The 15,780-nt window shown below is 59.9% G+C and overlaps 2 protein-coding genes across 5 annotated transcripts; both read right to left on the bottom strand.

Annotated features, from left to right (window-relative positions):
* Positions 1-344: 344 nt before the first annotated feature.
* HCK (HCK proto-oncogene, Src family tyrosine kinase) lies at positions 345-11,469 on the bottom strand. 3 transcript variants are annotated; one of them, XM_086853115.1, is made up of 13 exons: positions 11,353-11,469; positions 8,206-8,335; positions 7,783-7,825; positions 7,478-7,577; positions 7,233-7,331; positions 6,989-7,092; positions 6,450-6,599; positions 6,007-6,159; positions 5,506-5,688; positions 4,980-5,056; positions 2,459-2,612; positions 2,104-2,235; positions 345-1,521 (listed from the first exon to the last, which is right to left on the bottom strand). In XM_086853115.1, the coding sequence occupies exons 2-13, from the start codon at positions 8,332-8,334 to the stop codon at positions 1,319-1,321; spliced, it is 1,527 nt and encodes a 508-aa protein (XP_086709241.1). In that variant the 5' UTR covers position 8,335; positions 11,353-11,469; the 3' UTR covers positions 345-1,318. The 3 variants fall into 3 exon arrangements, with proteins under 3 accessions (XP_086709241.1, XP_086709240.1, XP_086709242.1); XM_086853114.1 differs by lacking the exon at positions 11,353-11,469 and adding an exon at positions 9,751-9,860; XM_086853116.1 differs by lacking the exons at positions 6,450-6,599; positions 11,353-11,469 and adding an exon at positions 9,751-9,860.
* Positions 11,187-14,980, bottom strand: CCM2L (CCM2 like scaffold protein). 2 transcript variants are annotated; one of them, XM_086853112.1, is made up of 10 exons: positions 14,882-14,980; positions 14,463-14,630; positions 14,086-14,169; positions 13,811-13,994; positions 13,015-13,466; positions 12,798-12,933; positions 12,611-12,674; positions 12,243-12,390; positions 11,921-12,059; positions 11,187-11,700 (listed from the first exon to the last, which is right to left on the bottom strand). In XM_086853112.1, exons 1-10 carry the CDS (start codon positions 14,909-14,911, stop codon positions 11,423-11,425), a joined length of 1,683 nt encoding a protein of 560 aa, XP_086709238.1. In that variant the 5' UTR covers positions 14,912-14,980; the 3' UTR covers positions 11,187-11,422. The 2 variants fall into 2 exon arrangements, with proteins under 2 accessions (XP_086709238.1, XP_086709239.1); XM_086853113.1 differs by having other exon boundaries at positions 11,648-11,729.
* Between the last annotated feature and the right edge of the window lie 800 nt (positions 14,981-15,780).

Genomic DNA, 15,780 nt, shown 5'->3' with positions numbered 1-15,780 from the left:
CGGCGAAGGGGCGGCCCGCACCGCCATTTTTGCTGAGGGCAGCGGCCTTTGCATGGAGAGTGGGCACGACGCTGCGGCCGCCATGTTTGGTGAGGGCGCCGAGGCAGCGGGGCCGGGAGGTGCCCGGAGGGTTCCGAACCTCCCGGTTCCTCCCGGTTCCTCCCGGTTCTTCTCGGTCCCTGCGGTCCCACCCGGGCCGCCCGCGGCCCGAGGCCTACTCAGAGGGCGCTGCGGGTCTGCCCGGCTCTGGAGTCCCCCTCAGAGGGGCGCTGCGGGACCCAACTTTGCCCCATCTTCGTCTCCCCTGCCCGGGCTGTGGAGCAGCAGAAACGGCCAGGAGAGGGAAAGGTTGATAAATACTTTATTGATTACAAAAAAAAAAATCCCAAAGCAGAAGCGACGGCGTTTGCCTTTTGATACCAAAAATATTATCACAGGCCCCAATCTCCGTGCTGTAAGAGGTACACAACAGTCTTTAAAAAAATACTGTTTACTTCTTTTCCCCAAATCACCTCATGAAATACTAAAATAAACAATAACATAAAGTGAGTGTGCAGGGAGCACCTGGCTCTTGCTGACACTACAAATGCTCCAGCAGTCAACAAATCCTGCCTGTGATCTTTGCCATGGGGGAGAGGACTCCTTTTGCCGTGGCTTTGGGCTCCAGAGGTTCCTCCCAAGGCAAGTGGAGGGGGATCCATGCAGGAATGGCCTGGAAAAGCGCTGTCTATGTCCATCTGCCCCTGTGGCACAGCCTCTCAAAACCTGCCCTCTGTGCCATGAAAATACTGGGGAAGGAAACCCAGCAGGGAAAGAGGAGGACACACGTCTGTGACACTTGACATCCTAACCCCAAGGATCCTGTGCTGGTGAGGAGCCCATGGGCTGCATTGCAGCGTGCCCCCTGGGAATTCCCTGGGATCAATCACACAGGGAGCACACTGCATTTCACCAAGGCCACCATGCTAAAGCACCTCCATCTGCAGAACGATATGATAAGATCTCAGAAGGGTTAAAAAAATACTGATCTGGGTTTTTCCTTGCAGCAAAAGCAGGCCTGGCCATCCCCATCTATCCTCCTGGGGTCTGGGCATCCATTGTCCAGCCAGCACTTCTTGGAGCCATTGCCCCACGGACAATCAGGCCCCTGGGAAAGGCACAAGGTATGGCCATGTCTCTTCTCCCTCCATCATGTGCTACCTCCTGCACTTCCTCCAGCCCAGCCACCCCAGGAAAGCTGTGGTTCCTGGACCAGGCTGGAAGCAGGGCACAGGTGAGACAGGGAAGAGCTGGCAGTGTCTGTCCCAAGCATCCCGCACTATGGCTGCTGCTGGTACTGGCTCTCTGTCGCAGTAAAGAAATCCTCCAAAACACTTTGTATGTACTCAAAAGTGGGACGATCCTCGGGTCTGATCTTCCAGCACCTCGTCATGATGTCGTAGAGCTCCTCAGGGCAGTTATCCGTGCGGGGCATCCGGTATCCACGCTCCAGTGCCCTGATCACCTCCAAGCTTGACATCCCTGGGAAAACGGGGTGGGACAGGTGAGCATCACCTGGTTTATCATTGGTTTCTTTAAAAGTCACAAAATCCCCAAACCCCAGACTTCCCTCCCTTTTGGGCAATGTGTCCAGGAAGGAAAATGTGGTTAGAGGGGCTGGGAAGGGGGAACTGCTGTTCCTGGGCAGGGAAACATGTGGACAAAGGAGATGCTGGGTTATCGTAGGATGGAGTTTTGTGCCGCAGGTCACACACAGGGTTTATAATCACTTTATATAAATTAAAATCTCCATGTGCTAAGTCTGTGATGAGCCATTGCTTCCAATTGAAAGAGGTCAGTGTGGGTGCAGAGCTGCTCCTCAGAACAGAGCTTTGTGCCACCCCAGATCCTTCATAGTCCATTTGTGGTAGCATTTACAGGGCAATTTCCCATTGAAAAAAGGTACCAAAATAATTATTAGTATAAAATACAGGAAGGCCCTTAATGATAAGGATTTACAGGGTTTTCCCATGGAGCTGGAAAAGCTCAGGTCACATGCATGGGGCCCAGAAGGTGGAATGTGTTATTTGGAACCAGATCAGAGGAGGCATTTCACCTCCTTACCTGGGTAGGGGATGCGTCCATAGGTAATGATCTCAGTCAGGAGGATCCCAAAGGACCAGACATCAGATTTTATAGTGAAAGATCCATAGTTGATGGCTTCTGGTGCAGTCCATTTAATGGGAAACTTGGCACCTGGACAATGAGATCCAATGGGAAACATGAGTTCAACCCCAACTGCTGAGAAATGGGTGGTGAAATATGGGGAAAGAGAAACAAACAGAAGAGGAACAAGTGAAGTGATGCAAATGAGAGGAGCTTCCCTCTGCCTGTGCACCCAGCACATCCCTCCCGGGGTCAGGACCACCATGGTGGCAAGTGGATCTAAAGGAAACCCCCAGCCTTTCACCCCCAGCACCTTCCCGGGCTGTGTACTCGGTGTCCTCGATGACCCTGGCCAGCCCAAAGTCTGCAATCTTGCACACAAGCACTGCAGACACCAGGATGTTGGCAGCTCTCAGGTCTCTGTGGATGTAGTTCCTCTTCTCAATAAAAGCCATTCCTTCTGCAATCTGCCACAGGGGAACAAGGCAAATGCAAACAGGCTGCTTGAAATAACACACACCCCCTTAGCACCAAAGAAGTAAACTGCTTCTGGCCAGCACAAAGAAAAGGGTGAAAGGAGGCTGAGCCACAGCAGGAGATCGATGTCCCATCCCTGGAAGTGTTCAAGGACAGGCTGCATAAGGCTTGGAGCAACCTGGTCTAGTGGAAAGTGTCCCTGTCTGTGGCAGGGACTTGGAATGAGATGTGCTTTAAGGTTTCTTTCCAACCCAAACCATTCTGTGACTTTCCTGCATGGAAACTGCTCTCTGAGCAGGGAATCCCTTCCAGAAGAGGTTGGGGTTTGGGAGACCAGCTCAACATGACACCTTTAAACTGCTGTGTGAGAAAAGCTGTGAGAACTGACAGCTGAGGAGCTCATGTGATCACCAGAGAGTGTCTGTGAGTGTTTGCAGGGCAAGGTGTAACTGCTTCATCCACAGCCATGAGGATGTGGAGGAGGAGCAAATAATTCTCTCCTCAGGGAAGGTGTGAGACCAGTCTCCAAATACACCCACAATGACTCTAATTGCCACAGTGAAGGTCAGCATTCCAGAGCTTCCTTAGCCAGGGCAGAAAAGCATAGGGGAAGATGCTTGAGTTGTTCCAGACTAGTTTCTGAAGAGTCACCTCTGCCTGCAGACAGGATGGCTGTGATGGCCCCTGACAATCCCTCCTCATCACTCTGTCTTCTGAATTCTCTGCACTCAGTTCTGTGTGTGCAGGTCTCAGCCCTGGTCAGGTGGACGTGACCTGGTGTGTGCACAACCAAACCCACCAAACTGTTACCCCATGCCTGGATGTGACCAGAATCCAGAACAAGAAAGGGCTGGAGCAGGCAGAGGGGAGATCCTCCCATCCTTATCACACCCACAACAAGCTGAAGGCCCAGGTGAAGTTCAGCTCTCACAGAGCTCTCCCCACTAAATACAGAAGTAACCAGGCAGCGCAAGAGCGGAAGGATCATTTCCATAACACAGATGCATTTCTGCCTGCAGTGAGTCAGCCCCAGCACAAGTGCCAGGCTGCTGCCTGCCTGTGACAGCCCTTCAGCCTTTGCTCCCCAGAGCTTCTCCGAGCAGCTCCTCGGGGCTGTGGGCCAAGCTGGGGTTGGCACAAGCCAGCTTGCTGATAACAGATGGTGTGCAGGAGTGCACAGATGATCCACAGACCCCAGCACAGCCAGCTCCAGCAGCCAGCGACCTGGTCTAAGCCCACAGGGTCTGGGTTCCCATCCTGGCTTTCCTACTGCTCAGGTGCCTCTATGAAATATTTGAGCTGAGCACAAAGGGTCCCTGGGTTCAGTCCTCATCCAGGGGCACTGAAGAAGCAGCAGGGACTCAGTGGTTGTGGAAATGATTGCACATGGAGTGAGGTGTTTAACAGCCCATTCTGCTGTACTCAAAATCAGCTCCTGAAAATATCCCTGGAAATAATTATCACTGAGTCCTCCTGTGTCTCCAGCTGCCTTCCCCTGCCCATGACAGCCCTCTGGTGACTTTATGGAACCACAGCCCTCCTGTAGGCATTCCCCTGGGGCAGCACAGCCCACTACACTCCCCTCCAGGAGACTGGGAACCATGCCTGGCTCAGCCTCTCAGGCATTGGGAGCACACAGGATCATGATGCAGGATTCCTGTTAAACCCACAGGGCTTCACATCACCATGCCACTGTCCTGAAGCACTGCTGGGGATGGGGTGGGATGGGTGTGTGGCCATGCTGGGTTTGTGGGGCTTTGGCCAAGTTTGCAGGTAAGGTTTGCAGATAACTGTCACAGCAGCAGCAAATTATAGTTACCAGTATCAATAGTTATCAATTATAGAAATTGATAACATTGCCCTGGGCTTGGTTGGGCCACACCAGCCAGCAACAGCAAGTCCCAGAGAAGGGACTGTGCAAATGTGAGCTATGGAAACAAGCGCCATCCTCATCTCCCCTATCTCCACAAAGCACAGTGGCCTCATGGGCTCCAAGGGTTACAGGAGCCATGGCAGACATAGAAGTCAATAGCCAATCCTCTCCAGGATCTGTGCAGCTCTGCTGTGCGCTGCTCAGGTGCAGGTGGGCTGGCTGAGTGCTGCAGATATCGGTATGGTGAGGGGGAAGCTGCCACTTCTCCTTTCACACGCTCTCTGCTCCTGTGAGGTCAGCGGGATGGGGATGGTGGACAGGCAGTAGTTTCCCGCAGGAAAACCTCACTGCACCCCCAGCACTGTTCAGACCAAGCTTCTGGCTGGCCCTGCACAAGCCCCAGGTAAGTTCCCAGGCTCCTCACTCACCCTTTTCAGGGGGACAAGGGGAACTTGGAGCTAGAGAAGGTCTGCTCCTTCCTCACCTGGGCAGAGAAGTCAATCAGCTTTGGGAGCGGCAGCTTGTTCCCCTCATTGCTCTTCAGGAAATCCAGCAAGCTCCCTGCAGGCAGGGAAAGGTGGTTTCTAGGGCTGATGGTTTAGCTGGAGCCTGCACCCACCCCTTAAGGTGGCACAGGGTTCCAAGGAGCCAATCAGAACAAGGGGACTCTGGAAACACACTTGATCCCCCATTCTGCTCCCATGGATCAGGCCAAGGTGGGAGCACCGCTGCAGGCTCCCTCCTGCCTTGTAGAGTGCTTGTACTCATCTGTCCCCTCTTAGGCATCCTTCCTCTCCCAGTGCTGTCACATCTCCCCTCCCAGCATCCTCCCCCAGAGAACTGACATGCTGTGGCAGGAGCCAGAACTGCTCCCCAAGTCCTGGGAGCTGGTGCAGAGCCCACAGCTGAGCCTGGGGATGTGGAAGGGATTGATCCTGCACCATCCCAGGGAACCTGAGGGCTGCCACCCAGCCTGGCCCACAGACATCACTCAGGGATGCGGACTGCACCTTTCTCCATGAATTCGGTGATGATGAAGATGGGCTCCTCCCTGGTGACCACTGCATACAGCTTCACCAGCTTGTCATGCTGCAGCATCTTCATCAGGTTTGCCTCCTCCAGGAAGGCTTCCACGGACATGCTGCCTGGCTTCATCGTCTTCACCGCCACCTTGGTGTGCTTGTTGTAGGTAGCTGGGGTGGCACAACAGATCATTCCCACACTGCCCTGGGAGCACTGGGCTTTGGAGCCAAAGTCCCAGTCCTGCAGACAGAGCTGCTGTGGGAAGGTTGGAGACCACACACAGCCCAAGGCTGTCCCCACATGCCCAGTCTCAACCAGCCCCTGCATTAAGGCAGGGTCACCTCCATGTCCCCCTGCTTCTCTCCCTAAGGTCACTCCCTCCCTGTCTTTTCCACACCACCATCCCTTTACCTTCTCTCACATCCCTCACCCTTCCTCCTTCACCATCACCTTCATCATCCTCCCAGCCAGCTGCCTCTCACTCTCACCCATCCACACTTCTCCAAATTGCCCGGCTCCCAGCTTCCTCTCCAGACTCAGTGACTCCCGAGGGATCTCCCAGGCATCCTTCTCCCAGGGCTTCTGTGGTTTGGGTACACGGCAGGGGTGGGTGAGCTTCTGGCACAGCCCGTCGCTCTGACCTGTGGGGAGCACCCAGGGCCATCAGCCAGCCTGTCTCACCAGCCACACTGTGCTTCAAGAGGGAGTTCTGGCCATTGTGGGGGTTCAGGGACACCAGCACCACAGCTGTGACAGCCAGCAGGCCATGGCAATAGGGGAAGGTCTGGAAGTCACTCCATATTGCAGGCAGAGCCACAGCAGGAGCCCAGGGGTGATGGGCAGGAGTTCCCCAGCCTCTGCACACCCCCAGCTGCTTGGTTTAGGGACAAAGTCCCATTTGGGAAGGAGGACCGAGCACCCCAGGGCTCACCCTTGTAGTGCTGGACCAGCTCCTGCAGCGTGCTGAAGTTGTTTCGTGGGGAGATGTAGAAGCCACCACTGTCCAGAGTCCGGATCTTGTAATGCTTCACTGCCCCACCCTGCAGCTCATCCCCGTCCCGCACCGAGAGCGAGTAAGAGCCTGGGCAGGGAGGGGTGAGCTGGCACCTGCCCCAGGAGCACATTCCTGCTGCACCTGGCCATCCTGGGGCTGCTGGCATGCTCAGCCAGCACCCATCCCACTGTGCTGCCACCACCCCTTCAGCCCCAGGCCAGCTGCACCCTCATCCCAAACACCCAAAGCAGCCTCAAAGGGACACATCCCCCCATCCCTGCCATAGGGTTCAGACATGTGGCACCACAAGCTATCATAGGGGCACTTTCAGCAAGAGCATGGGCCCATCAGTCCCTCCCTGCAGCACGGCAGATCCCCAGGGCTGGGGAGGGAGCTCCTCTTCCAGGCAAAGGTGGATGAGGGAAGCCCTTTGGGCAGCTGTTCCCCACCACTGTGCTATGGACACCCCTCCACACCTTTCGTTGTCTCGCTGTCCCTTATCATGAAGGACCCAATCATGTTCCCAGGGCCAAGGAGCTGCCGCTCCGCATCCTTGCGGCTGATGTCTTTGAAAAACCACCTGCAGCAGAACCAAATGAACCAAGGAATGATGGTGTGGGGCAGGGTTGGGGACAGGACATGAAGCAGGAACGGGACAGTGGCAGTGGGGAAGTGTGGGACAGCATGGACCCAGGATCTGGCACATAGGGATGGACTCACTCCTCTGTCTCCAGCGAGTTGGCTTGGGCAACATAGTTGCTGGGGATGAAGCCTTCACATCCTGTCACCAGTGATTGTGCTTGCCACCATTCCCCTGACCTGTGACACAAGTGGCAATTGGTTGGCTCCTGGCACATGGACCTGGGCACCAGCAGCTCCTCCAGGGCAAATTTGAGAAAAAAATCACAAAAGGGACACACAAGCCATCAGGAGACCCTGGACAGGGGTCTGCCAGCAGCACTTACTTCTCCAGGACCTTCATCCTCTCCCCCTTCTGGAAGCTGAGGTCCCCAGCATTCATCGCCTCGTAGTCGTAGAGCGCCAGCACCACGTTGTCCCCCAAACCTGCAGCGAGGGAGCTCCCTGAGCACCCCTCTCCATGCTCCCAGCACCTCCTCCTTCATTGTGTCATGTCTGACCCTTCAGGGGAGCCCAGAGCTCCCATCCTGCCAGCACTGGCAGTGTTCGCCCCTAGGTCAGAGAGGAACCAGCCACACTGCCCCCACACACTCCAACCCCCTGCAATCACTTACAAACCCCTTGTACTCACCATCCTCGGGCAGGGGCACAGCCATGCTGGGGACATTGTTGTTCTGGAAAGTGCAACAAAACCACAGAGTGACATCACAGCTGGCAGAGACACGCTTCCCATGGAGGGTCTTGGCCCCAACAGCAATGGCAGGAGCAGGAGGGCACCCAAGGGGCAGGACCAGCACCACCTGACACAACAACCCACCTAGCACCAGCATCTCCACCCCCTCCCAACACCTTCCTTTCTCTTTCTCTTTCTCCATAATTCCTGGATTCCCACCAGGTCCACTCTGTGCTTTGTATCAGTGTGGCCTGGGCTCTCACCCCAGTGCATGGGCACTGCCAGTGCCCTCAGCTGGCTCCACTCAGTGCTGGTAGCACTGCTGAGGAGAGGGGCTGCACCCCCTGTGACAGCTCAGCCCTGAAATCCCTCATCACTCACCCTCTTGTTGATGGCTGTAGGGTCCCTCACATAGTGGCCCTGCTGGATGGTGGGGCCAGGATCAGGGTCAGGATCAGTTTTTGTTATCTTTTCTTGGACACCAGCTTCCTTTGACCTCACGCAACCCATGCTGCAGCCAAGGAAGGGGAAGTGAGGCCGTTGCAACAGAGGTGAAAGCCCCACTCCAACCCCAGTCCAGCCTTGTTACCATCAGCTCCCACCCAGCCTGGGGCCCCAGTGCCCACCCAGGTACTCTCCTGTGACACAGAAAGCTTTGCTCCTCCCACAGCTTCAGGGTACTGGGGTGCCCAGTGACACACCAGAGGAAAAGGGAGCTGGAGATGTCATAGGAGGTAAAGTTTGGGGAGACAACAGCAGCAGCTTCCCAGTCCTTCTGGGATGCAGGACAGGGTGCAGGCACTGCGCAGCAGAGTCACACTTGGAATTTTCTGCAGAGGGGCCCTGATCATGGTGAGCTTTGCTGCAGCTTGAGGGTCTCCACACAGCACCCCTGGAGCCCATGGCTCCCCCATCACCACAGGTCACCACTCCACATTGTGCTCCCCTGCTCTCTGCTGGCTGGGAGCTGCCCCAAACACCCAGTCCAGGGCAAAGACAAATGCTCAACTTTCCCCAGCACCCCAAGAAACCCCAGCAGGAAAAAAGCTGCAAGAAGTAGCAAGAGTGGTAACCCCCTTGCGAATGTACTTCCCTTGTCCCAGACCTGGGTGCAGAGCAAGAAGGTGCTGGTGGTGACAGTGAATGAGGAAGCTCAGGGCTGAGCCCTCAATGTGCACAGCACAGCTCTTGAGGGACATCGCTGTCACCTCCACAACACCCCGTGGTCACTCCTTGTCTTTCCCTGCTTGTCAAAGCCTGGGTCAGCCTTGCTCCCGAGGGCAGAGCAGGAGCAGCAGTGGCAGTCACAACAGCTCATCACCCCCACTGGGGACACCCTGGGCACAGGCTGGGGACTGTGCCAGATCCATCCCGGCAAACCCACACGGTGCCCAGCCAGACGTGGCTCACACCATCAGCACTGCAGGTATTTGCTGTTCCCGTCCCAAACCGGCTCAGCGCATCCAGCCCTACAAAGCACAAACATCCCGGGCGGTCCAAGGGTCATTCCCACTGGCCCCTGTGGCATAGCTGGCATCCCTGATGCGTCCCACCCTGGAGAGCCAGGTCCCAGGGCTCTTACGGTGTCCCCAGTCATGAGGACCAGTTTGGATGAGGGTGCCCTTCGTTCCCGAAGCAAGGCTGCCCGCAGCCCCCTGCCCTTGCTTCGCTCCCCGACAGCCCCTGCAAAGCCATCGGCAGGGACCCCCTCGCTGGGGCTACACTGTGCCCGACCTGGACCCTCGAGACCGCGGGCCGTCTCCTCATCCTGGTCATCTCCCCATCCCGGCCATCTCCTCATCCCGGCCACCCAGGGTCCGCCGCTCTGAGCGCGGGGTCGGACCCACCGGGCTGCCCGGGACTGCCTGCGGGGCGCCCTCGCCGCCCTCGGGGCTCGGCGCACGGTTCCGATCCCGGAGCTCTCACCCTCGCTGCCGCCCAGGGGCACGTCCCCGCCGCTGGTCCCGCTCCCAGCCCCCGTCCCGGAGCCCAAGGTGGCTCCGCCGCTCCGCTCTGCCCGGCTGCTCTCCCGCCGCCTGCCCGGTAAGGCCACGCCCCTCCCTGTACGGCCACGCCCCTCCCGGTACGGCCACGCCCCTCCCGGTACGGCCACGCCCCTCCCGGTACGGCCACGCCCCCGATCCGACGGGGTGGGAGCAGCCGGTGCCTCCTGTGCCGGGCTGGGAGCGGAGACCACCACCCCACGAGCCACACCCGCAAGGACATGCCAGCCCTGCGTGACCCCACTGCCCTTAGGGACCCCCCGACGGGTGCCAGAGCCCGTCTGTCCATGTGCTGCCCCCGGGACACCGGACGGGTTGGGGTCCCGCACCCCAGAGCAGCCCCCAGGATGTTTCCTCGCCTGGTGCAGGGCCATGGAAGGCGGGGGCAGGCACGGGGGGAGCACAGGACACAGTTGTCAGCCTGGGTCTCTCTCCCCAGGAAGGAGAAAAGAAAGTCCTGAGCATCCGTGGTGGGGTGCAGGACATGAGAGGGTCCAGGAAACAGTGGGGTGCATGGGACTGGCTTTGTGAAGCACAGCTCAGAGAGGTCCAGGTATCCCTGGGCTTTGTGGTGTCCTTGCTGGCCAGGTACTCCCGTGCTCCTCTCAGCGCCCTACCCGGCCCTGCAGTGTTCCAGGCTTTCTTCTGGATTGCCCGGACAACCTCTGAATTTGGAAAGAGGCAGCATCAGCAAGGGACCCCTCAGCGGCTCTGTGCTACCCTGACCATGAGCTGTTCGGGTTCAGACGAAGCAGCCTGGGTGCGAGAGTGTCTCACCCCATCAGAGTTTGCATATGTAAATTATTTTTGTTGCTCTGCTAGCCCCAGAGTCTGCTGCACACACACCAGCCTGGGGGTGCAGCGCCGTCCCGTAGCCCCCACCAAGGGACATTAGGCCGGGGAATGTTTGCCATCAGCCAAGGACCAGTGTCTATGGGATACAGCGGCCAGGGAACATCAGGGAACACCAGCTGAGGTCCATGGGGCGGCAGGGAGCACGGGCCGGTCCCTCGGCGCTGGAGGGGTGCAGGGCGGGACTGCAGGAAGCCGGGTCCCGGGGCAGGAACTTCCTTTTGTGAAACACCCGCAGCCCCGGCCGGACCAGTTTCGCACAGACATCGAAGGCAGCAGCGGGCCGGCTGCGGCCACCAGCCCTTTCCTCTCCCAGCACACTCTTGCTGACCCCCTCCACTGCTCTGAGCATCCCCTGGCGCAGGCCTGCCACTGGTGGTGACCTCCATGTGACACTGGAGTGGGCATGTGCCCAGCCCAGTATCCCCCTGTGCCAGCTCACCCCCACACCACAGCAACCCCTGCACTCTGACAGGGCTCTTTTCCATGGAAGAACCTGCTCTGCTCTCAGCTTCAGCATTTAATTGAAATCTGCAGAAATTACAGCACACGTGTCTCCCTGACTGTGATTCCAACAGCCTTGACAAGAGCTGACAGGGCAGTGCAGAGGCCTGTCCCCTCCCATGGTGACAAATTCACTCTCCCTAGTTCTGAGGCAGAGTTGGGCACCTACTGAGTCTGGTCCTGGAGGTGCAGCACCACATCAGCAAGAAGGGAGGGGACAGCTGGGTTTTAGCACTGGCTCACAGGTAGTTGTCCTCTTCCTCCTCCTCCTCTTCCTCATCCCGTGCCAGCGCCTCGATGTCGTGGGTGATGTCCGTGATCATGCGGTTGAAGGACTCGGACTCGGAGCGCAGGGACCAGCTGTCGTAGCTGCGCACGGCCGAGGCCGACGTGTTGCTCATGCTGCGCTTGATGCGGCCAAAGCTGTCAGTGAGGATCCCGCCCTCCCGGATCCCGATGCTCTCCAGGAAGGTCTCAAAGTACCCGATGTCTTGGTCAGGGATGAAGGGCCTCATTCCTGTCATAGGCACCGTAAGCCTGGGGAGGCTGCCCAGGCGGGCAGCACTGGGGTGTAATGCCAGCCCCACTGGCTGATGGCAGGAGGTTTGCCCCATCCTGGCCCCAGTAAGCAATGGGGGCATCCCCTGACATCCCCTGAAGCACACCCAGCACCAGCACCATGTCCCCAAGGGATACATAGACATCCCCAGGGTGACATGGTGGCTGCAGACACTCACCTAGGAGGAGGAACTTCCTGCGGTCCCCGTAGAGGCGCAGGAGCTCGGTGCAGTATTCCTGCACCGGTGTGCCCAGCCGGTACTCGCGGAGCAGGATGGCAAACTGCTGGATCTCCTGCGGTGACAGCTTGTTGCGCAGCTGTGGTGACACGGGGACAGGTTGAGCTTGGGGACACCAACAGCACGCAATCCCCCAGTCCCCCACCCTGTGTTCCACTGCTGCTCTCAGGCACAGGGAGCTCAGACCTGCCTGCTGTCCCTGCCTCAGCTGCTGGCACTGCTGGCCTGCTGCTTGTCCCCGTGCCCATCCCTGTGCCCTCACCGTCACCATGTAGTCCTGCAGCTGCTCCAGCCCCGCGCCGCTCTGGTCACTGCCACTGCAAGCGGTGGCCAGGCTGTGGTGGGAGCGGTGGAAGGACGGTGAGGAGGTGCCACTGTAATAAGCCTCAAAGGTCTCGTGGGAGCCATTGCTGTGGGAGGACACAGGTCAGAGGGTCCCGTACCCCTCCTGTGCACAGCTGCCCCCCACCCACTGCACAGCAGCCACCATCAGACAGGGCTGGGACATCACTGCAGTGGGAACTGACACCCACCCAAGGGCAGGGACACCCACCCAGGGGCAGGGGAATCCCACACCAGTCCAGTGGGACCCGCCCCAGACCAGGGGCACCCTGGGGGAGCCAGACTCACAAGGAGCTGCAGCAGCTGTAATCAGCATCGTAGCCATATGTCCCATCTGTGCGGCAGCTCTCGCCTGGGGAGGGAGAGCTGAAACCTCTTAGCAGAGACAAACCCCCCGCGATGTCTCCACGCACCCCCATCCGTCAGCCCCATGACACCCGACTTGCTGTTCCCACTCCTGTCCCCAGCCACTCACTCCTGCTGGAGAGCCAGGGCCGTGTGGGTGTGGAGGTGTAGTGGTACCCGGCGCGGTCCACGCACTCGATGCTCTGGTCGCCGTAGATGATCTGGAACACCTGGCAGATGAGGGCACAGGATTCCTCACCAGCATCCTGCAGCGGGAAGGGAGGAGGGCAGTGAGTGCCAGTGGGTGGGCGAGCGGGCGGCGGGTGGCACACGCCGGGACGGCTCACCCTGTTTGGCACGGCGAGGATAATGAGGTTGGAATAAGCGTCAGGGCAGGGCTCCTGAGGGTCCAGGGGGTTGCTGCCGGCGTGCCGCCGCTCCCAGCTGCCGAAGCCGGTGCCGCGCTCCCAGCTGCCGCCGGCGGTGCCGGCCCGCCGCCGCTCCCAGCTGCCGCCGCACGGCTGCCGCCGCTCCCAGCTGCCCGAGGGCCGCCCGCGCTGCCGCCGTTCCCAGCTGCCGCCCCGCCGCCGCTCCAGGCTGCCGCCCTGCCGGCCCTCCTGCCCGCCCCGCGCCGCCCGCCAGTCCAGGCTGCAGATCGTGTGCCGCCGCTCCATCGGGCCCCCGAGCCGGCCCTCCGGCCACGAGCCCCCCGCTCGCTTCTCTGCGGGAAACGCCTCCGGCAAGCCGGCCGGGGCCGCCTCGGGGTGCGCCCCGGCGGGGACCGGGTCCACTCCCAGGCCTGGGGAGGCGGGGACAGACAGGGCATCAGGGCGGGGGGCTGCGCTGCCCACCCTGCCTGGTCCCCAGCCCCTGCCCAGGCCTCCCTGTCCCACCAGCCCAGTCGGATGCAGAGAGATGTGTTGTGGGGTGAGGATGTGGGAGCCCCGGTGGGTTGGGGACAGCTCTCCGGGGTATGTGTGTGGGAGAGGATGGGACACAGCAAGACACAGACAAGGCGGGATTTTGCCCTGATAGACTCTGACACCCATCACCCGCCGAGCTCCAGCCCCCCGTGCCCAGGGGACGCCGGCCACTCGGGGCCGGCTGTGCCTCGGCTGGTGACTCCCGGCCGGACCCCCGCACCGGTTTTGAGGATGAGGAGGTGCAGGGCATCGTCGCGCAAGTAGGAGGCCGCCGCGATCTCGTGTGTGGGGATTCGCAGGATCAGCTCCTCGTTGTCGCGCCAGGTGAGCAGGAGGCAGCGCGCCGAGAGGCTGAGGATGCTGTCCTGCTCTGGCGTCGTCTGCAGCGGCAGCTCCTTCAGCTGCTGCATGGACAGAGTACAAGGAGTTGCGTGGGGCACCCGGCAGTGTGGGATACCCAGTGCCCACCCTCCGGGAAGTGGGGACCCCTCTTACCCTGGCCGTGTCCAGCAGCTGCAGCACCTCATCCCGGCTGGAGGGGTTCAGGGAGGATGTCACCCATGTCAGATGACCTAAAAACTGGACAGGAAAAAACCCAGGGCAGCTTGGGGATGTTGGGGCATGCACCCTCCCCCCACCCATGGCCCCATGGTCAGGACACATCTCCCTGGGGTTCAGGGAGACCCTGCAATTAGGGGGGTCCTCTCTGCACCGCCAGCGCACCCTTCCTTCTCCTCCCTGGGTGTTTGCCTGGGCAGGGAGGGGACCAGAACCCTTCTGGTCACTGTGTGTGGCTCTCAGCATGGTGTGGTGGCCTCATATCCCCACCCTAAGCAAGCAGCGACCCCAGGCACTTTTGGGGATCCCTTTACCTTCACCTCCTTCTCCACGTAGTCGTGCAGCAGGATCTGGGGGTCGATCAGGTAGTCTGGGGGGTAGAGGGGCACGGAGTGCAGCGGGCGCCGATAGACACTGCTGCGGAGCGCTGCCCTCCGCGCAGCCTTGGGGAAAACCAGCCGCTTGATGGGCGACACGAAACCCTGGCAGGGGAACGGGCACGGGTCAGCATCGGGCACCCAACCCTGGCCTCACACACGGGGTCCGTGGCACCCAGCACCTGGGGGTGGGGGGCAACAGCTGAGCACCTCTCTGCCGGCTCTTCGCACTATTTGGGTGGCTCCACTTCTCCCCACTGTGCCGTGGGAGGGGTGCGGAGCCTCTCAAACCTGTGCATGTCACCCGCTCCCACCCTCCCGCCAGCCCCCCGGCCACCAGCCCCAGCCCCACGCACCTTCTTCCCCTTCTTGGCCTCGCTGTCCATGGCAGGACGCGGTGCTGCGGCCGCCCCCACCGCCCCGCTCGGCGCCGCGGCGCTTTCCTGTGTCGGAAACTCCACCAGGATAGCTGGGATGTGAGTTCCTGCCTCTCCTGGGGGGTGCTGGGACTAGGCTGGGCCGGGCTCAGCTGGGCTGGCACTGAGACTGGGACTGGGACTGGGACTGGGACTGGGACTGGGACTGGGACTGGGACTGGGACTGGGACTGCAGCCGCGACTGCGACTGCGACTGGGACAGGACTGGGACTGGGATAGGGGCTGAGCTTACTTGGGCAGAAGCAGAGGCTGAAGTGGGCTGAGATGGGACTAAAGCAGGGATCTGGACTAGTGCTGGTGCTGGGACTGGGGCTGGGGTTGACACATATCGAGACTGGGTCTGGGACTAGGGCAGACTGGAATTGAATTGGGCAGAGATGGAACTGGAGCAGGTGCTGGGAGCAGAGCAGGCGCAGTTTCTGTGGGACTTTGCTGTGCAGCAGCCCCTGCCCCTCACTGCAGGACTCTTTCCTGGACCTGGAGCTGGTTCTGCTTCCCTATGACCCCACATCAGCCCCATCTTCATGGGGCAGCCCTGGGGGCTCCCAGCCCTCTCTGCCCACATCCTGTCCTTACACGGATCCCAGGCACCGGGAACAGCACGGGCAGGAGCCCACACAGCTGCATCCAGCACCCCACAGCTGCCTATGGGATCCAAACCCATCGTGGGTCTGGAAGTTGGCCGGGGATCGGGGCGTCCGGCACGGAGGAGGTTGGCCCGGCAGTGGCCATGTCCGGCAGCTTCCTCCCCGAGCTGCTGCATCCTGCCTGTGCACCCCTTCCCTGCCGGCCGCCTCGCCAGGGCCACTGCCACCGGC

The sequence above is a fragment of the Cyanistes caeruleus genome, chromosome 16 (genome assembly GCF_971803275.1).
Source record: "Cyanistes caeruleus chromosome 16, bCyaCae1.hap1.1, whole genome shotgun sequence".
NCBI classification, from domain to species: Eukaryota; Metazoa; Chordata; class Aves; order Passeriformes; family Paridae; genus Cyanistes; species Cyanistes caeruleus.
This window is presented reverse-complemented; position numbering and strand designations above follow the sequence as displayed.

Excerpts from the sequence above, each read along its gene's own strand:
- CCM2L (XM_086853112.1), bottom strand. The coding sequence starts at position 14,911 with ATGGACAGCGAGGCCAAGAAGGGGAAGAAG. Across the intron at positions 12,675-12,797 it reads GCCCTGGCTCTCCAGCAGGA|GCGAGAGCTGCCGCACAGAT; the intron begins GTGAGTGGCTGG and ends CTCCCTCCCCAG. Across the intron at positions 12,060-12,242 it reads TGCAGGACTACATGGTGACG|CTGCGCAACAAGCTGTCACC; the intron begins GTGAGGGCACAG and ends GTGTCACCACAG.
- HCK (XM_086853115.1), bottom strand. The coding sequence starts at position 8,334 with ATGGGTTGCGTGAGGTCAAAGGAAGCTGGTGTCCAAGAAAAGATAACA. Across the intron at positions 6,160-6,449 it reads GCTGGTCCAGCACTACAAGG|GTCAGAGCGACGGGCTGTGC; the intron begins GTGAGCCCTGGG and ends TGCTCCCCACAG. Across the intron at positions 2,613-4,979 it reads TGATTGACTTCTCTGCCCAG|ATTGCAGAAGGAATGGCTTT; the intron begins GTGAGGAAGGAG and ends CCCCTGTGGCAG.